The sequence below is a fragment of the Glycine soja genome, chromosome 13 (genome assembly GCF_004193775.1).
Source record: "Glycine soja cultivar W05 chromosome 13, ASM419377v2, whole genome shotgun sequence".
NCBI classification, from domain to species: Eukaryota; Viridiplantae; Streptophyta; class Magnoliopsida; order Fabales; family Fabaceae; genus Glycine; species Glycine soja.
In genome coordinates this window covers 21,593,705-21,620,245 of record NC_041014.1, presented here as the reverse complement: position 1 = coordinate 21,620,245, position 26,541 = coordinate 21,593,705, and the positions used below count along the sequence as shown (strand labels likewise).

At 30.0% G+C, this 26,541-nt stretch overlaps 3 protein-coding genes across 4 annotated transcripts; all 3 read right to left on the bottom strand.

The window, feature by feature from the left end:
• Positions 1-3,941: 3,941 nt before the first annotated feature.
• LOC114382417 (nucleolar and coiled-body phosphoprotein 1-like) lies at positions 3,942-8,204 on the bottom strand. 2 transcript variants are annotated; one of them, XM_028341815.1, is made up of 7 exons: positions 7,891-8,204; positions 6,991-7,055; positions 6,512-6,555; positions 5,631-6,157; positions 4,999-5,091; positions 4,828-4,889; positions 3,942-4,450 (listed from the first exon to the last, which is right to left on the bottom strand). In XM_028341815.1, exons 1-7 carry the CDS (start codon positions 8,110-8,112, stop codon positions 4,345-4,347), a joined length of 1,119 nt encoding a protein of 372 aa, XP_028197616.1. In that variant the 5' UTR covers positions 8,113-8,204; the 3' UTR covers positions 3,942-4,344. The 2 variants fall into 2 exon arrangements, with proteins under 2 accessions (XP_028197616.1, XP_028197615.1); XM_028341814.1 differs by having other exon boundaries at positions 5,631-6,163; positions 7,891-8,203.
• Positions 8,205-16,804: 8,600 nt separating this feature from the next.
• Positions 16,805-17,538, bottom strand: LOC114381441. The gene has a single exon (XM_028340694.1). The coding sequence runs from the start codon at positions 17,377-17,379 to the stop codon at positions 17,170-17,172; it is 210 nt and encodes a 69-aa protein (XP_028196495.1). The 5' UTR covers positions 17,380-17,538; the 3' UTR covers positions 16,805-17,169.
• Positions 17,539-24,690: 7,152 nt separating this feature from the next.
• Positions 24,691-25,964, bottom strand: LOC114381703 (caffeoylshikimate esterase-like). The gene has a single exon (XM_028340930.1). The coding sequence runs from the start codon at positions 25,962-25,964 to the stop codon at positions 24,858-24,860; it is 1,107 nt and encodes a 368-aa protein (XP_028196731.1). The 3' UTR covers positions 24,691-24,857.
• Between the last annotated feature and the right edge of the window lie 577 nt (positions 25,965-26,541).

Below are 26,541 nucleotides of genomic sequence, written 5' to 3'. Positions count from 1 at the left end.
AGTGTTATGTTTTTTTCTTTACTCGATATCGTGTATGCTTAGTTTGCTGATCAATTGCTTCTGAAATCGACCGTGTGACTTTAGTTGTAGTTTGATGCAGAAGGCATGTAACCAGTAAACAACCCTCATTTGTAGTCATTGACGTACGAGTATATACACTAACTAACCATATTAATTCTAAGAAGAAGAATTCTTCCACTGAAAATTCGCAGTAATTTGACAAGTGAATCCTGAAAGTCATTGATATTGATCGATGTATGCACACACATGCATGCATTGATATTCCAGGTCTTCTTCGTCTCAATTGTTTATTACTTTCTAACAATTCGAGTCTAGGAGATATCTAAAAGAGTGAAGCAATATAGCGCATTCCATTAAAGTGCGTAGAAAATGTTAAAGCACTCCTCCAGTTTTCCATGAACAAGACCAAAGCTACTGGAACATGTGACTTTTTATTTCGATAATTTTACTCGTGAAGACCTAGTCCAATTATTATGATAAAATAATGCAATCAATATTCTATAGACGTAATTGCTCTAAATTTAATGTGTATAACATCCGACAGATTGTTAGGTGGACTTTTACCTATTCCATGATAGCTAAAATTTTAAGTTAAAGAAAGACTGTAATCTTGGTTTCTTTATTATATTTAATATTTAATTTTGATTCTTTTATTTTAAAATTAACGTTAATTTTTCTATTTTAAAAAATTTGAAATTAGGGTTTCTTTATTTCAAAATATAAATATTTGATCCTTACCGTAGAAAATTTGTAATTTTGATTTTTTATTTTAGAAAATATACAATTTTGATTTAATATTTAATTTTGTTTACATTTTATTTCTTATTTTATAATTAATTAAATTATTTATTGATGATACCTTAAATGAATATAAATATATAAGGTTTAAGATTCAATTTGATCAAAAGAAAATAAATAAAACATTGATAAAATTGAAAATTTGATTAAAGTTATAATTTTTTAAAATAAAAAAACTAAATGTCTTTATTTAAAAATAAAAAACTAAAATCACATATTTTTTAAAATAAGAAAATCCAATGCCTTAAACAAATGATTCGAGTAAACATGCAATCCATATTTACAGAAGATATCTATTAAAAATATAAACATATATATATATATATATAGCAATCAATTTGAAAGACATATATATACGACCAATATCAAGTCTACCCCTTTCCTATAATTGAGTTTTTTTCCAAAGCAAATCAGATCTAGCTTTTAACATGTATTTTGTTTCAATGCACTTTCTTTTCCACAACCCCCTTTTGGAGTGTAACACATTGTAAGCAATAGGCTTATAAATAGAAAACTGACCTGTTAAGGAACATTGACCCTTCGAAAGCAATAAAAGATATATGCATATAGAGGTCATATTGCAAAATTTATAATGTTTACTTGATATCATTTTCACAATATTTTTAACAATAGAATATAAATACATGTTTTATAATGCATACTATTTGCTTCATTTTGTAACAAAAGTGTTGGTATGCAAGTAACAAAGTTCTCGGAAAATAGGGTTTTACAGTTAATGATCAATTGCAGAACGGGCCAAGAGTAGCTGCTTTCAAATTCTGTCTTCTCAAGTTCTTGTGCCGTCGACAAAATTAAATCCGGGATTTGAATTCTGGAAGATCATATAATTGGCTGTATTTTGTGTGTTTATTTATCTTTTGTAGAATATCGTGAAAGAAGTTAGAACTTGGTCTGAAGCGTATTAATGATAGAAAACATTATCATTCCAAATAACAAAGCTAATTATTGTTTTAGAGCCGTTGAAAGTGAATGATCACAATTTTCTTGTTTTAAAAAGAGGTCCTGAGTTCTGGAAGAAAAAAAAAAGGAAAAAAAATCTGAAACACTAGGAGAGTTGTTTTCAAAAATTGAGTATTCCTTTTTTTCATGAGCAAATTTTAGTACTGTGTAGGTATTGTCGGGTTCTCTTTTACACAGAAAGTTCCCTTACTTGATTTTAGATGACTATTTTATCTTGAGAACAATAAAGTTGTACACTACTGTAGAATTCAAACAGAATCTTAAATAGAGCCATCTTGTCCACGACTCAAACTTATTTTTCTTTTCATGTATGACCATCTTTTTTTCAACCACTGCAGCAACAGACACATATTGATTTTATTATAATTTTGTTTGTTTTTTAATCAGTGGTAATAAATGTACTTTCTCATTCTCAAAATAACCCTCACCTTTATATGAGCTAAATCTAATAACTATAATGTTTATAAGGTTTGATGTAATGAAAAATTATTAAATGGTGAAAAAACATTTAAATTTGAATGTTTAATACATAATTTAACGGATATAATTTAGTTGATAACACATTTATATTATAAAAAAGAACTTAAATTCAATTCTCATATAATATATTAGATCTCAGATCAAAATTAATTTCGTTATCAATCCAAATGATCGAACTTGTAAAAATACCTTAGAATCATGTTGGAAAACCAAAGATCTTAGATACATGGTTATAAAAAAAAAAATATTCAACAGATCATCACTTTCCAATTGTAAAAGAAAAATCAATATAAATTTTTAACGTAAAAAATAGAAATTCATCCAGATTCTAGGCTATGTAATTTTGAATCACTTAAAAATTTATCAATCAGTATCAATAATAATAATAATAATAATTTATCAATCTGTAGTAGACCATATCCAAAGAACGTCTTTCACAAAGAATATGTCCCCCATCCACACTACAACAAAAGTCACTTTTAGAAACATGTGAAAATTGTTGCTAAACCATGAAAGAATATTACTAATTACTTTTTCCCACATTAAAATGTTATATAAACCTATTTCACTTTTTTTTATAAATAAAACCTATTTTACTGAAGGTTTTTAATAATATTTTTGCATGTTAAGTGCAACAATCTAAAAATGTTGTAGACTTTTAATTAACAATATTTGTACATAATAGAGACAACATTCTAAAATATTGCTAATTTATTGTTTTGTATAATTTAAAAATGTTACTAATTCATTTCTTTTAAAATGAAAATGTCATTTTTTGTAATATTTTAAAAACTTGCAATTTTAAATATATAATTCATATTTTTAATGGATAATATGTAATTTTTTCACATCATATGATAAATTATATAAGAGAAAAAGAACTGATTTTTCTAAAATTTGGAAAACAAAGGATCTACTAATTAGAAAATAAATGTATGTATACAACTAAAGCACATGGAAACATGCGTGAAAATCACAAGTCAATTGGTTCTAGCACTCTAGTGCAGAGACTTGATGGCATCATTATAACATCTTGAAACAATTCAATTACTATTTGCTACAAAGATTTTGTGTAGCAAAAAATACCTGCTGCTTCACTTCTTGACTTATTCATCCTTGAAATAAATAAAAACCCTCTTTGACAAATCTATGCAACAACAAAGGAAAGGAACAAATATTTTGTGTTAAATCCAACTACCATATCATCCCACCACAAATGCGAAATCCAACCATTCTTACAAATGCATCCTCATTTAGTTTCCAGTTAGTCGTAGATGCAATACTAGCTAGCAACTCCACCATGTAACTTAAAGCACAATTATAAAGCACCTAAAAATTAAATAAATAGAATTATAATTTTTTTATAAAAAAATAAATAAATAACTTAGTCGTGCATATTTTTCCGCTTCACCGCAAGCTTGCAATCCCTCCTCATAATCTTGCAATGTTGTTTCAGTCGCTTCAGTTAAAATCTAATTTCAAATCAACAATAATCGCATACATGACAATATAGCCCAACCACAAACCTATTGCAATCAATTTCGTTCAGCTTCCATCACTCAGGTTTTAGGTTTTGTAAAAGTAAATAAATATGAATCGGATCTTTAAGGAGCCAATAGTGAAGGACAGAAGGAGCAACAAAAAATAAAATTGAAAATCAATTACAGATCTCATTCATCAGCAGCATTTACTGCAATTTCACGGCCGTAGAATTAAAACTGCATGGTATCTAGTATCACAAATTCAGACAAAAAGGTTTCTTCATTTTGCCAGCTACAAAAATTATCGTTCCTTTGGGATCGTACAGCAAAAATCACAAAGAAAACATACAGGTGGAAATCAACTTTTTACCTGAACCTAGCAATGTCTTTTGGATGTAACATTCTCCCCGATCACAAATTTCATATCAGCAACATGATTCCCTTTATGTTTGATGGTAAAGAAATATGGGCAACAATAGTACAATCCTGCGCAGTCCCCGACAAAATAAAACAATACTGCCGTCCACCAACATTGTTCAAACTACAAACCAAAAACGAATCTATAATTCTATATGCTTCCCAATCAGTCCTCATCAGAATAATTAAACTTTACAGAGTGGGATTGTAAATCAATCTGTCCTCCCCGATAGCTTCCACGTTTCTTCTTGGTCTTCTCATGACGAAAACCCCTGTATCAGAAAAAAGTTCCATGTCAATATTCAAATACATCGGAAAGAAAAGACAATTACAGAATGAATATATCAAGAAATTGCGCCTAAAATCATGAGTCTGCATTTTAAACAATTATATTGAGTGAGACCGGCAAAAAGGTCTAAAAAATGAATGACAGCTCTAATTATACACAATGCATAACATGGAAATCTAAGTTAAGCTAACTTCTGAATTGCCCATTAAACAACAGATTTTCCCTCGCAAGATTCGCTAAAAAATAAAAGTAATGCAACCAGTGTGAATAATTAATAGCCAAAGTCACTACCCACATCACATGAAACAAGTGCAAATATTTAAAGCATAATTACTCAACTACCCATATGAAATCACAGACCTTCCTCTAACTTGATCAAGAATTTCTGCTGCTTTAGCACCATAACCATTCTCAGCACCATCCTGCAGATATATGCCAATACAAATTTGTTGGAGAATGCAACAAGAGCAAAATTTACAGCATCAAATGCATTAAAAAAAGAAAAGGTGAAAAACTATAAATTTATCACACCTTTGCCCAATAAGAGTTATCCTGAAGCCTCTCATCAGTAAATTGTATCTTGTCAACTTGTACTCGCTGAAATGCGGGTTTCACTGGTTTTTTCTGCAATTTACAGTTGTCAGAATTCACAAACATGAATTCCACTATGAATCTTAGCTTCATCAGTGAAACTGAAATTTTATATTCATATCACTATAGAAGCAAAATATGGGAGAATTAGAACACATAAAAATAAGCAGCAGAGCCAACATCCTAAAAAGGACACCGATGGTAGATATGGGAGAAGAAACAAACTACGGGCATTGGGGCAAACATTAGGAATTTATGATGTTAAACTTTCATTCAAAGGTACACCAGCAAACACTATAACCAGGAACAATACCTGAGTTTTGGACTCAAATCAAGTATTCATAGCATTGGTTGAAGCTACAATTCTTTCTTAAGTCCCTATATTTCCTCAAAACTAATAATAAAGGCTAACTCAACTAGAACCAATCACATTGACAGAGACCAGTGTGAAAAAATAAAAAGTTGATTATATCTTTAATGAGAAAAATAAGCATGAAGTTTCATTCCAAAGTGCTTATCTATTAGCAAGTTACATATTCAGAGAATAACCATTAGTTACAGTTACAGCATACCTCAACTGATCCCTTTTGTTGTTTCTTCAGAGAACCCTGAACCGAAGATTTCTCTCCACCCTTTTCAAGGTTCCCATTTGTTTGTTCCTTAGATTCATTCAAATTTTCTATTTTTTGGCGTTTAGTTTCTTCATCTGCAACCTGTTGACCATTTTCTTCAGAAATTGGTCTTTTTCTTTTCTTAGAATCTTTCTCCACCTCATGCATCATTTCTTTGTTTGATGCTTCAATATTCTCTTCCTTCGAAACAGTTTCATTGGGATCTCCAATCTGCTCTATTACATCACCTTGACCACTTTGCTTGTCCTTCTTTTTCATTTTAGACTTGGATTTTTTCTCTTTCTCAGAACCATTGATAACTTTGGCATCTGTAGAAACACCATCCTTTACTTTATTTTCTTCAACAGTAGCTACTGACTCTAAATGATTGTCTTCCACATTAGTAGCAAGAGATTCAGAAACTAACTTGCTTTTCTTTTTCTTCTTTTCCTTGGATTTACCCTCTTCTTTGTTTTTGCTGTGCCCACCTGCAACTAGCAGGAAGTAGAAGAGCCAATAATAAAGATTCAATTGCCAGGGTTTAGGAAGTAACATAATGAAGTATGCAAGCAAGTAAAGTTGTCATGAGTCATGATAAGAAAACGATGGGCTGGATGGCCAAGAAGGCAAGGCTCTAATGTGGTTGAGTCTGGGAGGGTAGATGTACATAATCTTATCCTCGCAAGCAAAGAGACCATTTCCAAGATTTGCCATCATACCATGACCATTTCCAAGATCATTACCTTGTGACGTAGATGTCACAAGGCAACAATCTTAACTTTTATGTCAAGGAAGTCACAATGACAAAAGAAAAGTAGATTTTCCTTCAAATTTAAGCTTACCTTGCTCATTTTGATCATTAATATTTGACTTCCCATCTTTGCCACTGAAAAGAAAGAAAAAAAACAGAAAGGAAAAGTTCAATCAACATATGAACAAGACAGAAAAGACACATAAATAAATATACAAAACATCATTCATGCACAGAGTAACAATGCCTCTTCCCATTGTTTAACCTTTCTAATTAGGACTACTTTTGTTGATATAATATGAATTGCATTGTATGCTTAGAGAATATAATATGTGAATCTGCAGTTCATAAATTGCAATCCTTTTTAAGAATGTTGCAAACAACGGTTAAAATATGCTTTCACAGGAGCAGCTATTATGAGAAAATATCAAAAAGGAAATCTCTTTTATTTATATCTCTGGTCCAAAGAAAAAATTATCACCATGGCATCATGAAACTATTTCTCAGTGATCTTGAAAATTTGAAGTAAATGACTACTTAATAATGCAAAGATAGCGTATCTAGTCATACCATATTTCTAAATACTTGAGACACATTTCTTCCAGATCAACTGGTGATCCCTCCAAATCGTTTTTCTGCATCACAAGCAGGAGCAACAATATAAAACAACAGAAGAAAGATCCATTCACATATCTATTACTTAACAATGATAGGGAAAACGTAAACATAGGACATCAAGGAATTCTAGTCAAAATGCGACAGCATAACATTCCTTTTGGTCTTTTAAGGCCCTTTCCCATAAGCACTTATAGAAGAAAATAAGATAATAAAATGAATTTAGTTTCTCCCACAAGCTAAAATCAACTTATGCATTTAACTTGGATATAAGTTCTTTGATAAAATCATCTTATTTTCTTCTCCTATAAGTGCTTATGGAAAAACTTATCCAGACAGAGCCTATGTATGTGCTTAATAATTTTTAAGCCCCTGTTTTGTTTGCAGTGAAATGGAGCTGAAAAGGAGTCAAATGAACAGTAAAACGAGGTGGATATCACACTTTTACACTCTACTTTAAATCAAAACTTTCATTTCAATTCACTTTTGTTCCACTCTACCAAACACTTTATAAGGACAAACTTGTTATCCAAGAAAAAGAAGCTTTTCTTCTAAAAATGGTTCAAAAATCAAAACAGGGGACTTTCCTCATCCTATTCATTCCAAATTATCTCACGAATCAAAATCACGTTGTATGAGCTGAAAACAAGCATTGTTCAATGAACATTCTCCCGTCAATCACAAAATGCAAGGGAAATAAAAAAGATTGAGAGCAGAGAAATAGGGAAAACTATTGTCTAACGCTACATTCCTGTTGTCCAATACCGGTATTAATATTTTTATCTAACTAAAAGTTTATCAAGCATAGGATTAAGGTTTTACATAATCAAGCTTCAACTCAGCTATATTACCGACCTCGATATGCGCTTCGGAGAGAAATTTTTTCAGAGTTTTGGAGAAGCCACTGCGTTCCAAGTAACGGGCAATGGATTGGTGAAGAAGAACTTTGTGTTCCGAGATGGGGGTTCCATTGTCAGTGGTGTGCTTCATTGTTTGGTTGCTTAACAAAACTTGGCGAGGAGTGAAAGCGAAGAGGGTAGAGATTCTTCCTTTGTTACTGGGTGGAGTTGCAGGCATGCGAAAACGGCTTCTTCGGCTCCGTCCTCTGTGCCACACAACTATAGAAGAAGGGTTGAATTAGGGTTTTATCAGCACTCTTTCCTTGATAAGTGCTAAAGGGCCAAGAAACCCATATATAATTACATTTTTGACATTAGTATATTAGTATATCAAATAAAATTAAATAATATACATATCCCTGGTTCATAAATGATATACATATACATATCGACCCATTAGTAAATAATTATAAAAAGAATTATTTTTCTGTTTGCAACTACGTAATTTCCATCTAGCATTGTGCTTCTTTTTCTTGGCCAAGGAGGCATTCATTGATGGATTTTCAGCAAATTGTTCAAATGGGGAATTATGCCTTATGTTTACATGATTAGTTTTTGTTGTGAATGCACATTATCCCAAAGGTAGTGTGGAATTTTGTTCATTAAAGAAAACAATTACTATTACAATCAACGTCAAGCCATTGATTTGGATGGAAGAATCTTATTATTAGTTTATGGCTTACATGAGGGGTGGAAAATGAGATATTATTTAAAGTAAAAATAAAACTATGGGAATAGAGAAATAAAAAATAATTGATAAATTTAATACAATAAATTACTTTTATTAAAATGTGTGAATGAGTTGAAACAGTTTTATATATATGAACAAGAGGTGGTATTTTTTAAAAGGAAAAATTAAATATTTTTATTTTAATTTAAGGACCAAAATCAGGAATTGACAAAAATATAGCGGAACTAAAAATGTATTTTTGCTAAAATAAATTTATATTTGGTTTTTTTTCCAATTCAGTAACTAAATTAAAAAAAAACAATAGTTTAAAATGTGTGCGCGAGAGAAAAAGGCTAATTCAAATTAAAGTATTGCATTACTTGATTTGATTCATTTTTTAATTAATGGTATTTTTATTTTACATATCTTCTATTTAAAGTGAATCAAATAAATCCCTTTAATATTATAGCAGAAAGACGTGAGTCACGTCACGTGATTACTTTATCTTCCTTACATAAAACAAGATAAAATATTTTAATGTTTTAATTACTTATTTAGTTTTTATATTTTTATGATTTATATGTTTTTAATTGTATAGTTTGAATATAGTTTAAAAGTAATTTTTTTTAGTTCTTATAATTTATATTTTAACTTTTTTTAGTTCCTATAATTTATAAGTAATTTTTTTAATCTTTATAATTTATATTTTAATTACATTTTAATCATTTTTATATATATAATTAGTTACAAATTAATTATAAATTATCTATTATTTTTTTATTATAAATTATTTTGTGATAAATTAGTTACTGATTATTTTTAAATATTTTTATAGTTAATTATAATTGATAATATTATTCATATTTTGATGATAAAGACTAAAAGAGAATTAAAATATAAAATATAAAATTAAAATAAATTACTTTCAAAGTATAAAAACTAAAATAAAATTAAAATATAAATTATAAAGACTAAAAATATCACTTTCAAATTATAAGAACTAAAAAAAATTAAAATATAAATGATAGTAAATAAAAAGTCATTTTCAAATTATAAAAGACTAAAAAATATAAATTATAAAACTATAGAAATAAAATGATTAATTGAATCTATTTAAATTAATCAGTATTGAATCTATTGATAATAAAGGAAATTTAATTGAATGAATAGAAAATATTCCAATGCTTTGTAAAGAAATTTAATTTTTAATAAAGGAAAATAATCGAAAGCTAGAGCTTGTTCCGACAAGGCAGAGCATTAAGCGAATAATCCATGTCTAGAAGTTTCGATCATCAATCATTAAATGACAAAGGTACATTCTCTGTTGATTATTGTCATCTTCAACGAGTATGGAATTTGAAATTTTAAAAATGGAAAAACAAGTTTATTGCCACATTTTGCAATGATAAGATCGAAGTATTTCCATTTACGTCATCAAGTATAACATACGTTATTTTTTGTACGTAGAAGAATAACACATGCACGTTAGACTTTGAAAGAAATACGAATTCTTTTTTTATTTTTTGGAATCCAAAATTCAACCAAATAATTATAATAAAATCTTTTATAAAAAAATTACAATAAAAGTAATGATAAATGAACCGTTCAAACAGTTTATTTATCTTGAAACATGTTCATCAAAATAAAAATTAAATTTCCATATATGATAAATGTTAAAATTTATACCGTTTTTAATTATAAAATATATTATATAATATTTTAAAATCAATTATTCTAAAATTCATTAACCTCGTGATAATTTATAATTATATGTAATATAAAAATACATAATTAATGTATTTAAATACAATTGTCCGTGAACATCCTTAAATACATAATTATTTTATTAATGTATTAAAATTAATTATTCTAAAAACTCATCCCAAAATAATTAAGTCGGGTTAGGGACTCGTGAGCACCTTTATAACAAATAAATCAAAATTATTAATTTATAAAACTAGTGATAAATATTACAGTTAAAAACTATGGAAATTAAAATAGAGTATTTAAAAAATTAGGAAGACCAATATTATAATTTAATTATTTTTAAATAATGATTTAAAGTATGTTCATAATTTGTCTATTTATCTTGTTAACCTTATTTATTTGAACTTTATTTTTGAGTTTAGGCTTAAACCGATAAAATAAGTTAAAAACATGAATTTGAATTTAATTAAACATTTGACAATATATAATTGTTTTTCATTGTTTTAACAAGAAAATTTTATTTTCTTAAAAAAATGTGGTCAAATGCTGACCTACTTGCCTTGAAGCTTACACGATACTGAGTTGGATTCAATTTAACTGCTCTTGTGTATATAAAGTTAGATTCACTCGATTCTATTTTTCGTGTCAATGTTTCCTCCTAAAGTAAGGAGTATTTACTAATTTTTTTCAATCACATCAAATATTGAAAAATATTTAAATATTTGAAATTAAAATTGAAACAAAAAATTCAATTAACACCAAACATTTGAAATCAAAATTGGAATAAAAAATTTAAATCATTAGTTAATAATCACATAGTGTTCATGAATTAGATTGGACTAAACCTACTACCCAATCTTATCAAAAAATAATTGGTGGTTTAATTTAATGTATTTTGTATTTGATAATTAATTTATATATAATAATAAATTTAATTATATGATATGAGTTGATTTGGGTTAAAAGAAATAGAACACCTTATCTAAATTGTTTATTATCACATTTTAATTGGATTGAGTCAAATTTAATCCAAACATTTTAAAAATTCATCCCAAAATAATTAAGTCGGATTAGGGACTCGTGAACACTTTTATAACAAATAAATCAAAATTGTTAATTTATAAAACTAGTGTGACAAATATTACACTTAAAAACTATGGAAATTAGAATAGAGAATTTAAAAAATTAGGAAAACCAATATTATAATTTAATTGTTTTTAAATAATGATTTAAAGTATGTTCATAATTTGTCTATTTATCTTGTTAACCTTATTTATTTGGACTTTATTTTTGAGTTTGGGCTTAAACCGATAAAATAAGTTAAAAACATGAATTTGAATTTAATTAAACATTTGACGATATATAATTGTTTTTCATTGTTTTAACAAGAAAATTTTATTTTCTTAAAAAAAATGTGGCCAAATGCTGACCTACAAAATTTTCTTAAAAAAATGTGGCCAAATGCTGACCTACTTGCCTTAAGCTTACACGATACTGAGTTAGACCAAAAGGTTTCTAATCAATAATTAAATTAGTCTAACCTAGCTTAATTTAAAAAAATATGATCAGATGATTTACCTAAGTACGGTTTATCTATTGATTGTAATTGTTTAGTCTTCCATTATAGTCCTGCATTATGCTGACCTACTTGCCTCGAAGCTTACAAAATATTGGATTGGACTAAAAGGATTCTAATCAATAATTAAATTAGTCTAACCTAATTAACTTAATTTAAAAAAAATATGATAAGATGATTTAGCTAAGTACGGTTTATCTGTTGATTGTAATTGTTTAGTCTTCCATTTTAGTCCTGCATTTTGAAACGTCCCCTTGTAAGGTGATGCAAGTTCTATTATATTCTCTCGTGGGTATTAATAAATTGTGGGTTGATTGACCTCAATTGGCAACACTGTAATTAAGTTAAATGTACGTTAACATTAATAAATTATGCAATTATGTCTTCAACTTATTTCGTTAAATGAAACCAACAAGGAATCACATCACGAAAGTTATTTTTACCTGAATATGTTATAGGGTCAATTTTCCATCACGACACATATTCATACCAGTGCATAAATGGTAAAACAATGAACAAGGCTTAGCAGAATTCCAAAAGTGTGTTGTTTGAGTAGCTGTAAATAGTAGCCACCAGCACATGAGCACTATCTTACAATGGCCAAACCAAACCTCGCAATTGCTTTACCATAGAGGAGTGCTGCCAACTATAACACCTAATCATCGAAAGTTACAGGTGAAAACAAACTTTCACACACAAACATATATTCCATCAATATCAAATCTTATACATTTATTACATTACTTTATTTCTTATTTAGTCTCCCTCCATTTCAAAATAATAATCATTCTAAATTATTTTAGACGGATAAAAAAAATTACAAAAATAATTTTATATCATTATTAATACATTTATCAATTTTGTTATCTACAATTAATTGGAAGAGATATAAATAAAAAAACATACTAAAATAATAATTATTTTGAGATAATTTTTTCTCTCTCTTACATAACAAATATAACAGGATAGAGAAAATATATTTTATTTAGAGATTTGATTTAATTCAACTCAAGTTTAGTAGTGTACATCATATTTTCAAATGAGTTTAAATATTAACAAATGCTAACAATGTGTCCTTAGTAATTTTTAACATATATGTTTTTTAAATTTTTTAACCAGTGCTTTATGGATATTAATTAACAAGATTCTTAAATTGAAAGAGAAATTACTCTAGCCTCTCATTTTTCCTCTCCTTTGAATTTATAAACGAGACCGTGAAGTATAAAACTTCTTCCGTATAGGACAGTTTCTTCAAAGTTTTTTAAAAATTGCTTTATTCCTAATGAAAAAGTAATTTTTACAACATTCATTAGTAAACTAGTTACATATCAATTATTTAATCCTACAAAGGAACAACTCAACATACTCAAACACTCGTGTCTAAAAGATTTAGTGTTTGATGAACTATGGATTTTCCGATCGAGATTACTCCATCAAGATTGACTCATATTGATCGAGAATATTAAACCACCACACGAAAACAATTCAACCTCTAATATTGGACCTCAAATCTTTGATTCAGTCACATTCGATAAATAGGTGACCTCCTATTGCCACCTTAGGTTCACACATGGACTATATACAACCTTTGGCTTTTGGGGCCTCCAGACGTGAACACAAACCAATTCGATTTATATAATAAATCGATTGTTGTTTTTCTGTTATGATTTGATTGAATACAATTACTTACGTGCCAATTACCATAATGTTTATACATGTAAATTGTTTAGACTAAATTACACTCATTTAAAATATGTGGATATTATTATGCTTTTATCTTATGTTAAAATATATAGTTTAGCACATTTAAATCCATACCATTAAACTAAAATAACCTTTTCCTCTCTACAAAGATGCTTGTACTACATGATGAGTGCATGGCCATCCTTGCTTACATTCAAAGTATAAAACAAATTACACATTTCTCTCGTAAGAATTACGTAGGAGTATTACATTGTTTCTTGCTCTCATGGTTTTCATAATATCTTTACTTGTATTTTTGTTCTTGTGAATGAAATGATACAAGTATCATTTCATAAAAAATATATATATATCTAAGGAGAATGCAAATTTTAATATAAGAGAAGAGAACAATATATAATATTTGCATATCCAAGAACTTAATTAACCATTTCAATAACCTCGCCACTTAATTAATATCGATAATCATATACTAGATCATGTTGATTTACTTTTAATCACTTTGAAAAATAAAACTAAGACTTATACATTTGATCAGTGAACTATCATCCATTGTCAATTTAACCACTTATGATATTTTTGTGTACATTAAATGTGACTGCTGATGTGCTTTATTTTATTAGTCAGCTGTGAGCATGGGTACAATGCATGTGTTGCTATAGCTGCTTCAGTTTCTTTCCTTTAATTTGTTTGTTTTCGTGTTATAAAAAGGACTCACACGTCACACGTCACACGCACCCGTGAAGAAGTAGAACCAAAGTCCAAAACACAAACAAGAAGCCATGTCCAGCCAAACCGCTACTTCCCTCTACCCATAGAATCTTGCCTCTGAACGGCTTCCAGACACACACAGAAAATGCACTATACACTAACCTACCCCCACATACTGCCACAGTATTCACCAATTTAATTGCATGCTCTTGCACTTGCAACACCAAGTGCAACCAAATCCCTAATTGGCGGGCCACACTCACTCCAAATTCAACACTTTCTTATACGGTGCTCAAGCCGTGTATAAATCTACTTACTTCTTGTATACATAACTTTCCAATATTGACAACTATTTAAGTTCCCTGTTTGAGTATTTAATACAATTTTTATCTTAAAACTACTGATAAAGTTAGAGCAATCTTACCAGCTCGTTTGATTTCACGTTAAATAACGAGTTTGGGTCATTCATTTGTTTCACTAAATGCTCTTTTTTCTTTAATCTTATCTTGTTAACTCGACAATTTAAAATAATCACACTATCTCAAGGAGTGTGACTTTTTGTATTTTATATATTGATATATATTACGGAGTTGGCAATATATTCAAATCGAGTTTTGAAGGGAAGAGTATTGGCATCAATCAGAAGAAACTTCGTACTCGTTCTCGTTTAAAATAGATTTATACATAATAACACAAAAATTACATGAGACGACAAAGCAGCATATCTGGCAACCAACCCATTCTCATTTGTCCTTTTCAGTTGTCCTTCTCCCCGCATCTCCCAACACACACTCCTACGTACGTATATTTTCTGTAATGTATGTATGTTGCCATTCGTGATTTTGTATAAGTAGTATAGTGTATAAACCTTGTTAAATTAGTTTGGCTGTGGTCCTTGTATCAGAATAATGAAATGCAACACTAGTTTCATAATATTATAAATATTTTACTATTATCTTTTAATTAAATTAAAATATCATTTCAATTATTTATTTAATTGGATCCCTTTTTAATTGGAGAGATTCTAGAAAATTTTAGAATTTTGTAGGATGTCTGGGAGAATTCTAGAGTAATATAGAACGAATGAAAGAATGTGAAAACTTCTAGAATATTCTAAAAATGTGTGGATCCGGAACCTTATAGAAGAGTATGGAAAAATATGGAAAATAGTGATAGAGTGTAGAAACTCCTAGAATGTATGGAGCATTCTAGAGAATTAATCTCCACCCTAGGATACAATAATCTCCACCATTCATTGTGGATGTGGAGTAGTATAAACAAGGGTATGAGCCTTCATTCCTAAGCATTCAAAGACAAGAGAGTGAATTTACTTTTTAAAATGAGAAAGCTAGAAAGTTAGAGAACCCCTTTGAGAGAAGATAAATAATTTGGGAAATCTCTATAAAACTTTAATTTTAATTAAAATAAACTTCACAAACAATTAATATTGCACACAAATTTCTTCTTTAAATATTACGGACTGAATGACAATAACATCTATCGTTACTTAGATTAATGTTCCAAAGTACTTTTCAAAATTTTATTCATTTTAATATATTAATTAATAATCGTGATTAGGTGAACAAAGTCTTTTTTGTGATGGGAACAAGGATAAGAATAGCTAAGCAGAATAGATATATCATATATTACATATCATTCTACAAAACCAAAATCTAAAAAATAAATCGATGGTCGTGGCATTTTTGTGTTTCATTATTATAAATATGTCCAAACTCCTATTTGTTATCCAAAAGGCTGTCTCCAGAATCAGAAGAGAGTCAGTTTCCCGAAAATGGAGGTGGTGGTGGTGCAATTCCCCCACCCACCCCCACACTCTTTTTAATGTTAAAAGAAATTTATAACACATTATTTTTACTTTTTTTCATTATGATAAAGCTATATTTTGTGAAGGCTGAAAAACCTCTACGGCTTAAAAAAAAATCGGTCCTCCTGAATCTTTATGAACAACTCATGCGGGAATCACTTTCACAAGGATTTGTTGATAAAAAAATAAACCCAAAAACGACCGAATGAAAAAATGAGAGCAAAGCAAGAGAGAGAGAAAAACAAACAAACAGTAAAATAAGAAAAAGAAAAGAAGTGAAAAACCAGGGGAGGCTCTATGCGATTCAACATTTTTGTTTCAAAAAAAAAAGGCTTCAACATTTTGGATACAGATCAATACAGTCTATCCGAACCAGCAACTCAAAAAGCTTTGATTTCAAACTGAACCATAATTGAAGCTTCAGACAAAACGCCGTCTCAAAAGTGCTGAACTGGGGGACCTATGGATTTGATTGACGGTTACACAGACAGCCCAGAACAACAAACAACCAAGAAATTATACCTGAAAATAAAACATACCCATAAACTCATCAACAATCTTCTTAATACTCACTCATTGTGCTGGTTGACAAACTACCCCAGTATTATTCAAGCGTTTGAGGAATATCCATTTAAGAAAGAAAAAAGACCATAAAGATTGAAACTTTTGCTTCTCTCTTCTTTGGTTCGAGTCATGGTTGAACATTAAATGTGACATTTTTTTCAACAAAAATGTAGTCTTGATTCGCCATGTCTTGAAGGCTAATCCTTAATTTCCGAAAGAGATAATCCCTTTCTGGTGCAAACAAATAGAGAGGAAAAATGTAAAAGAAAAGAAAATCCAGTGCATTTCATCTCCGATTGATTCAATGACCAATTCATGACATAGCATCGTCTCAAGTAGTAGGCACCCAAATCCTCGACCAAACTCACAAGTTAAAAAGGAAAAAAAATAAAAACGAGAAACAAAACTAAGAGCAGCTAGACTTGTATATTTACAAGAAAGTCCTTGTTCCAATTGGAGATTTGAGGATTTGGAGTGGGGTTCAGTAATCCATATACAACTCTAAGCGCCTAGCGCAGTGGGTACAAAAGTACTTTCTCTTGATCTTGAAGCAGAGGGGCAAGAAGCAGAGCCTGGACTGGATCTCAACATCCATGGCTTCAACCTTGGCTCCACAGTAGGGACACGACCCAGGAGCTTGTTGTCTTCCAAGTTCCTTCTCTTCCTCGTCGCACACGTACACGAACCACATTTTTCACCTGCAACAACACCAACTTGAAACTTCCCTTTGCCCACCACACCTTTGTGCGCTGTGCTTAATTGCTTGTGGGACAGCGCAAAGGGAACAACGTCCTAATCTCGATTTTGGAGAAAAGTTGTGTGTGTAGCGTTGTGCAGCTGGGTCGGTCCTATTTATAGAGAAACGACGACGGTTGTTGTTGCCATGCGGGTACTATGGTAAATCAAGGTAATGCTTGGTTTGTTTAACTTATAAGTAATAGTGTATCGTCTAATCGTATCGTATCTTCCCCTAATGCTTTTTTTTTTTTTTTTTAATTCTGTTGGCAGCACATGTATAATATTTTAATATGTGTTTCCAGTGTGTATAAAATGTTATACTATGGATTAATAAAAAATTACTCTATCAAAACTCAGTTCGCAATGCATAGTGAGTGAGTTTGTAAAAAAGAAAAATTGGGTTTGATTCCCATTTAATAAATTGTAAATTGTAAATGTAATTAAGTCTCTATTAAGAATTAGTCTCACAACTATTTAAAAAAATCTAAGATTACGTAAATATGTCGAATTCTTCTCAAGAAACTAAAAACTCTAATTATAATGATTAAAAAATTACTTTTTAATTGATTAACATTTATTTAAAAAAATTCTAAGATCAATTATAATTTTTAAATAAATTTCATCCAATAATAAAAATGTTAAAAAATATTTTATTAGCATTTCTCTTTATCTATTTTAAATTGTACACTTTTTAACTCACCAAAAAAATTAGTAGACTTTTTAATTTAATGTTTTAGTTGTGACTAAACTTAACACGGGTAATTTTTAAGCTTAACACATATAATGAGAAAAATAATAAAATATTACCTTACAAATTAAAGAAGAGAAATATATATAATAAAATCCTATCACGTGTAAAAAAGAGTTAAAAAAGGAAAATTTAATAAATATTTTAAAGATAGAAATAAAATATAAGAAACTTTAAACTAGATATTTTAAAAAATATTACTTGAATTAACATTTTAAAAAATACTATAAACTACTTAAAAAAATTAACAAATATTACATTTTTATTCTACAGAATTATTGTTTGGGTAACTTTAATGATTATTTTCAATGTATAAAACGGTATACTCTGGATTAATAACAAATTACTCTTGTATCTAATCATTTAAGTTTACAAAATGACTCAAGTTAAACAACGAATAAAACAAAGTAAGACACAATAACATCATGCAACTAAAATAGAAATTCATGTCTCAAGGTCACATCCTATCAGAGCATTGTATTTCATTATCCTTTAGCACGAGATTCTTTAAAGTCATGCATCTAGTCATCTGTTCCTACGAACACAATGTTCGAGATCATCACATGATTCAAATACAAATAACACACGGAGAGTGAGTTATCATATTTCTAAATAAAATACAGATAAAAAAAATATATAATCAAAATACATTATAAAATTATTTATAACATAACTCGACTTAATACAATTCACATCACTTCACTATTTTATCAATTAAAATTCATTTTACAAATCACTAATCACTTCACTACATTATACAATTCACATCACTTCACTCCATGTCTCAATGTCACATCCTATCAGAGCATTGTATCTCACTATCCTTTAGCACGAGATTCTTTAAAGTCATGCATCTAGTCATCTGCTCATACGAACATAAGGTTTGAGATCATCACATGATTCAAATACAAATAACCCACGGAGAGTGAGTTATCACATTTTTAAATAAAATACAGATAAAAGAATATATAATCAAAATACATTATAGAACTATTTATAACATAACTCGACTTAATACAATTCATATCACTTCACTACTTTATCAATTAAAATTCATTATACAAATCACTAATCACATTATATATGAACCACACACTTAAGTCAAGACGTAACAACACTCACAAATTTTATAATAAATAATTCACAAACGTTATGCAACAATTATACTAAGACTCAAGTTTAAATGCAATGTGATATCATGTCAGTGAAAAATTACACTGAAGCGGTTAGGAGTACTTAACAAGACACACCACACGATGAGTATGTGAGATCACTCTCATTAAGTAAAATCATCAGGGTCACTCTGTTTTGAAAGAATACTCCAATAATATGAGATCAACATAGACTTAAAAGGAGCACTCAAATTAAATGTTTTTACCTCCAAGGCCTAGACTCTGAAAAATCTATTAAGGCCTCAACTTTTTGGTTCAGATTCAATCCCTAAAATAATTTTTGCACACAGACACTATTAATGAATTATACAATACTCACGACCTCACTCTTGTATTTCAAACATGTTTAACATATTGCGCTACAATTTAATACTTTAGGTTCCTAACTTGAAACCCTACACTTTCTGTTTAACACTTTGCGCATAAAACACTTTTTTCAAGGTAAACACGAGTCACGTTATTGTATAATTCACAACTTACAACATAAGTATTATCACATCGATTAGCTACACACTTATTTACAACCATATCTCATGTCCACAAATTAAAATTTCATAATGTCACAATCCACCATCACATGTTTACATGTATCTCACAAATTAATACATGTCCAACTTTGCACTTATACTTAATCTCAATAATAATGTTATGATCTCAAAGCAATATGTTATCTCACAATTCATCACATATCCAATTTATCACTTACACACAATTTCAATCACAAATTTATGATCTCAATGTAACAATCTCGTAATCATAATCATACAAGAAGAATTACAATACAATAAACATCCTAAACTAAACCCCAATTTGATCCTCCAAGGATCTCTACACATGTTTATTCTAACCCCAATTATGGTAAACTCATCACTTACCTCTAAGCGGACTCGCATGTGTAGTCCGACAGTGATAACGAAATCTCTAGCGATTTTCTAAGATTCTCTAAGCTTTTCATTTGATTGTTCTACTAGGATTTTCAAGTGTTAGAGAAAAGAAAGAGAAGAGATTAAAGCCTTTATTGCACCATCTACGTGCGATGAACATTTCTCCCTCCACATACATTATTTTGCAAATTCCAATGGTGGATATGTGGGAAAATGAATTTTGAACTTGATGTTTAAATTTCACAAAGATCCAATGGTTAACAAGTTCGGAATCGTAACTTTACTAGAACATGTTTTAATGTATGCGAAAAAATATAGGGTTTTGGGAGAAGGAGGAATGAAAACGAATTTGAGAGAAAAAGACACTGTAGAGATCCATAAACCTAATGTGTATTGATAACCACAGTACTCTCAACCTATTGTTTACTCTATTTTCCTTCATTTTATTATTTTATAAACAAAAACCTTATTTTACTCCCAATCAATTAAATAAATATATTTTTTTAATTTTCTAAGAACATATATTTATTTTATTTACCTCAAAATATTATTTTAATTAATAAAAATATTTCTCTTTATTTATTTAATTACAAAATTTTCCTTATTTTTCTAAAACTCTGTTTATTTTTTAAATATATATATATATATATATATATATATATATATATAAATTTATTTTACAAAAATGGGGTATTACAGACACCATTTTTAATGTTTTTATTTAATATTAATCTTTTTTTAAACATATATATAAAATATTATAATAAAAAATAAGTATTCAAAGAGATTAAAGTCTATTAGTAATTTTACACTCAAAATCAATTATGACTCAAAATATCCAAACGTTACTTTAAAAAAAAATCAATTTTCTACTATATATTATCCAAATAAAAATTACTTTATTTCACAATCAATTATATATAATCATATTAATTTAAAATCAATTTTATCAATATCCATCCAAATACATATTTGATATGTAGTATTTAAACTAACTATTGATCCATAAAATAACCATCACATGACTTATCTTGTGCTGTACATATTTTAAGTGAAAAGACAATAGAGAAAAATAATAATATAAATGTCATATATGACGTGATGAAAAATGTCTCCCTATTTAAGTTTTGTGATGGAAATAACTCAGAAATTAGTTAAATCAAATATTTTACTTAAATTTGTCAATTAAAATCTAAAAGTTGTAATATTTCACTAGCTTATTGAATTACAAATAATTGGTAAAAAAAATTATTAAACTAATTGATAAATGAATTTTTTTATGTGATTATCCACTCTGGAAAAAATATATTTAGGTATTTATAATCTGTATTTTTAAGTTAAAATTGAGTCTTTATTATTTTTAATTGATTTAAACAAATATTATTAATTATAAAACTTAAATAGTATAATATTAATGGATGGATTTTATTGAAATAAACAATGCAATATTATGTTAAAGATTTATAATAACTCACTTATCAGTTTATCATGTTTAATCAATCGAACTTGATTAATAAGATAATATTAAAGAGTTAAAATGTGTACATTTAATATCTGGATAAAGCTAAAAGAGCAAGAGAATCTATAACATGTTATATGTGTACATTGACCATAGATCGCAAAACACCAATTACCTAAAAATTTATTTTTCGTCAAATACCTACCAGAATTTTTTAAATATTTGAGCTTAGTATCTGTTGTTAATTTCCTTTTATTAAGTGATGACACGACAATGTCACGTCATCACGCTCAATCACTAACATGTTATTGTCACTTCATTTAAAGTAATGATATACTCTGTTTGTCACATTATTACTTAATGAAAAATGACTAAAAATAAATAATAAAATAAAACTAATTTTTTTAGGTACTTAATTAAAAAAATAAATATTAAATAGTAATATAAAAATATTCTATATTTCAGATATAACTTAATTAAGTCTTAATACTATTATAATTAGTATAGCTTATTTGCTACCACAAGAAACCGGCATCATTTAACTTTGGAATAAGCAGTTAAAGAGTTTATTTATAAACTTGCACGGTTTTTCATGTTTAGGAATTACTTGAACTCTTAAATAGCCATGCACTAACACACTCTGTATGTAACGTAACGTAAAGCACAAACGCATATTATAATTAGAACGAGGGAGACGTGTCCATGTGCAGTTTACCTTACTGTTGATTCTGATTTCTGAATTTGTATGATTATATCATCTTAAACTCACGTCCACAAATCTGAATGCCTTTCTTGGTTAATATAATCTCAATTGTAGTTGGACTATGTGAACATCTTACACCAAAATATCAAGACAGATACGTCCATAGTTTCCTTTGTTTAAAAGTTAGAAGAATTATTTTAAAGAATATTATGGTCATTTAAGGCATATTTATATATTTTAAAAAAAAATCTTTTTCTCTCTCCTCTCTTCTCCCCTCTACACCACTATCACATCAGAGTCCGACACACACCAAGATCTTCAATCACTCCTCCGTTATTTTCTCACACAACCATAACAACACTTTCTAGCAAAGGCCATACGAACCTCATCCCATAACAGCACAATAAAGTCGCGCGCAAAACATAAATTATTGGACTACGTACCATGATATAATTTGATGTGTTGCAACACATAATAAAAGTTCTATCTCAGATTCTCAATTTCAATTTGTCTGAAAAATGAGAGATTTTAAACAAACTGAATTTTATGATTCACCTTGGAAAAGTGAACGTGATTACTCATGATTTAATTAAAATTGTATTTGAAAATTTGTGAAGTTGAAGCACAAGGAGATTGAGCCACCATGGATTGTGACCGGAAATTTTGTGCAGATATGAGATGGCGTAGAAACCAAGAAGAGAGAGGAGAGAGATGAAGAATTTTAGTTTTTTTTTTTTTTTTATGTTGTATTTTAGTTTAAAATTTTCTTTTCAATTTCTTTTTTCCCCTCAACCAAATGCACCCTAATCTTAAGACTAATTTTAAGTATCGAAGGACAAGAGCTCTCATCTTCATAGCACTGCAAGCCTCCACACTTCCCTCCATCCACACCAATAAACCAACATCATTGATCTCTTGCATTGCTTCATCATGCTTAAACTAATAAGCAACCACCTTCTCTGTACATTCGCACCAAACCCCAATCCAGCAAACCAAAAATAAAACGCACCGCACACACCAGGTTGCTCAAAAAAGCAAAACCGAACTGCTGAACTCCATGAGAATTGAACCAAACTGGAAAAACAGTTCACCTGAACCAAATTGAACAGTTTTTTTGTTCAAGAAACTGTTCTCTCAGATTTGAACTAATCTAAACTATTCCAAATAGAATCAAACTATTTTTTTCTCTAATATTGGAAGTCGGAGAATTTTTGCACCTTTATAAAAATGGTTTAGTTTTTATGGTTTCAGTTTGATTTTCAAACAATTCAGTTCAGTTTTTTTTTTCTTTATAAAAACAGTCCAGTTAATTTTTTTTTTTTGACTGAAACGTTTCAGTTTTTATAGTTTAATTCAGTTTGGTTCTTGACAGTTCAGTTCTGATTAGTTTTTTGAAAACACCCGGCTGAGCATACCTCTTTGTAATCTCTTTTCTGGTTATCTGTTGATATTCAATAATTCTAATTAAACCTTATCATCTTGTTACACACGTGGTCAACATATAGAAGCCAAAACAGTTTATGAAAAAGAATAAATATATTAATGGTGAAATAGAATAAAAGAATTAAAATTAATAAAAATATGTTTTATTACTATTAAGAGTAATTTTAGAAAAAAATATAAATTCAGAACAAATTTATTATTATCAATTAAATTATTTAATTAATTTTCTTAATCAGAGGGAGGAGCCTTTTTATTTTCAAAACTAAGTAATTGTTACATTAATATCATACTTTAATTAGATTTAGTTGCTGTTTTAATTTGTGGTAGTACTGTTTTCAGAAATCGTAACGGCTGCATTAACATCATACTTTAATTAGTTTTGATTTGTGTTAGTACTATTTCCAAAAGTCGTAACGGGTACGTACTGGTACTTTAATTAGCTTTGATTTGTGTTAGTATCATTTTCAAGGTCAAACTTGTATCAGTTCCATTAATATCATACTTCAATTAGCTTTTATTGCTGTTTTATTTTGATACTTATATTTGATTTAATTTGCATTAAATAAATGCTAACTTACCCTTAAAACACTGATTAAAGAATTTAAAATAGAAAAAAAATTCATTAAAAAGTATCATTGATCTACTTTATTGTGATTTCTAAGGCATCCTCGTTACGTTTTTATATGCATTTACCGATTTAGCCGAAACAAACACATATTTTGAAATATCTCTCTCTATCTGATTTTTGTAAACTTCCTTAGGATTCACATAATTTTTCGACTAATATAAACTTTGAAACATGGACTAGGAGGAATTTATTACTACTATATCCTGAGAGATTAGGACTAAAGTTAATCATGCATCGAAACCGATAACTGGATTGATTAAATGTCATTTTTGATTGAAATCCAAATATGATAGAAGAACGATACTCTTCCGTCTTCACATAACAACTTTAATAAAGTTTTGATAGACACAATATGCAATGTGGAACCAAAATAGGAATTTAGTAATGGTTTGTTTCACTGGGAATCTTTGTTAGGTCCATACCGTCGAACCCTCTCATCAATCCACTCTCTCATGTCCCCCAACACGAGATTCGCAGACTCATCGGGCTCTCCCTGAATCAAAGAGTGATACATTCCATCGTAGAGCTTCAACGTCTTATCCTCACTGGAACCCTTCTCATACAGCAGCTTGGACGAGGAAGGGCAGGTAACGCCGTCAGAAGTTCCGTGAGCAGTGAAAAACGGCGTCGTTACCTTGGAGAAATTATCCTGTACATACTGTGTCACCCTAAGCAGCTCCCGCATGGTCCCCACCCTGGGTGGGCCCGTGTAGCGCCTCGGGTTCGACGCTATGACCTTCAACTTCTCGGGATCCCTGATGGCCTTTCCGACCATTTTGTTATCCGGCATGGCCGCCCACGTGTCGGCGAGACCGAACAAGAGACCGTACATGAACAAATGTACCCTGCTGGGTTTCATGTCCTCGGGAATCACGAAGAGTGGCGCGGAGAACATCAGGCCCGTCCACGTGTCCGGTTCCGATTTGAAGTACATGAGGAGCGTGGCGAGTCCTCCCATGGACTCGCCGAAGAGGAATGCCGGGAGGTTTTTGTAGGGGTGGCTATTGCGGACGTGGAGGAAGAAGGAGAGGGAGGTGGCGGCGATTTTGTCCATGTCGCCGAGGTAGCACTGGAGACCGTCGGAGCGGCCGTGGCCGAGGAGGTCGGCGGCGAAGACGGCGTAGCCCCAGGTGGCGAAGTTGATGCAGATTTTCTGGAAGAGCCAGCCGGTGTCGGAGCCGTAGCCGTGGGTCATAAAGACGGTGGCTTTGACTTGGTGGGGTTGGAGGTTGAGAGGGAGGAAGGACTGGGTGAAGATTTTGCCGTTGGGGGTTTCGAAGTGGGACTTGGTGTTGCGAACGCCTTGGGAGGTGTAGTATTCTTCTTCCGGGGTGTGGCCCCAGAAGTTAGGGGGAGCCTCTGATTCCGGTGCCATTGCGATTGGGTGAGAGAGAAAGTTAGTTGAAAGAAATAGAAATGGGGAGAAGGGGTTGGTGAGTGGGTGGGACCCAGGGAGTGGGTGAACCAACCCTACCACTACGTTATGGTTGGTGGTGATCATGACACCCACCTTCTAGTTGGTGGCTTTTTTTGGGCTACGTTCTGCTCAGTTAAAAAAAACAGCCCAAAAAGTAGTTTTAGCATCACCAAACACCATGGGGACTTGATATTGGCCCAACAGTTTTGCTATTGGTCCTACAAACATTTTCAATTTTCAAAAATACCTTTCCCCATTTTGTATAGTGGAAATATACTTACATTGCTCTAGAGGGTGCTAAAAACTTTCTGCAATGGAAGGGCTATTCTGTTGTACAATGCACAATGGAATCATACTTTTGTTGCTTAACTAGGTTGCATAAATATTGCACAACAGAATTACGATTCCGTCATTCAATTGAGGATGCAAAAAAATATAGTGTAACAAAATTATACACTTTACTTTCATTCTACATTTTTTACACGATTTGAAATGCAACATAATCATGATTCTATTGTGTTATAGAATTTGAAACACAATAAAATTATGATTTTGTACAAAATTTGCAACAGTAAAATTACAATTGTGTTGTGCGAGTGGGGGTTAACAAAGAATGAACAATAGAAAAAGGTTAGGAAATATTTGAAGAAGATGGAAAGGT

Bases quoted from the DNA above. Each gene is read 5' to 3' on its own strand.
- LOC114381703 (XM_028340930.1), bottom strand. From the start codon at position 25,964: ATGATCACCACCAACCATAACGTAGTGGTAGGGTTGGTTCACCCACTC.
- LOC114382417 (XM_028341814.1), bottom strand. From the start codon at position 8,112: ATGCCTGCAACTCCACCCAGTAACAAAGGAAGAATCTCTACCCTCTTC. The intron at 4,890-4,998 runs GTGTGATAAATT...ATATATCTGCAG, and splicing joins ATAACTCTTATTGGGCAAAG to GATGGTGCTGAGAATGGTTA. The intron at 4,451-4,827 runs GTCTGTGATTTC...TTTCTGATACAG, and splicing joins CTTGATCAAGTTAGAGGAAG to GGGTTTTCGTCATGAGAAGA.
- LOC114381441 (XM_028340694.1), bottom strand. From the start codon at position 17,379: ATGTGGTTCGTGTACGTGTGCGACGAGGAAGAGAAGGAACTTGGAAGA.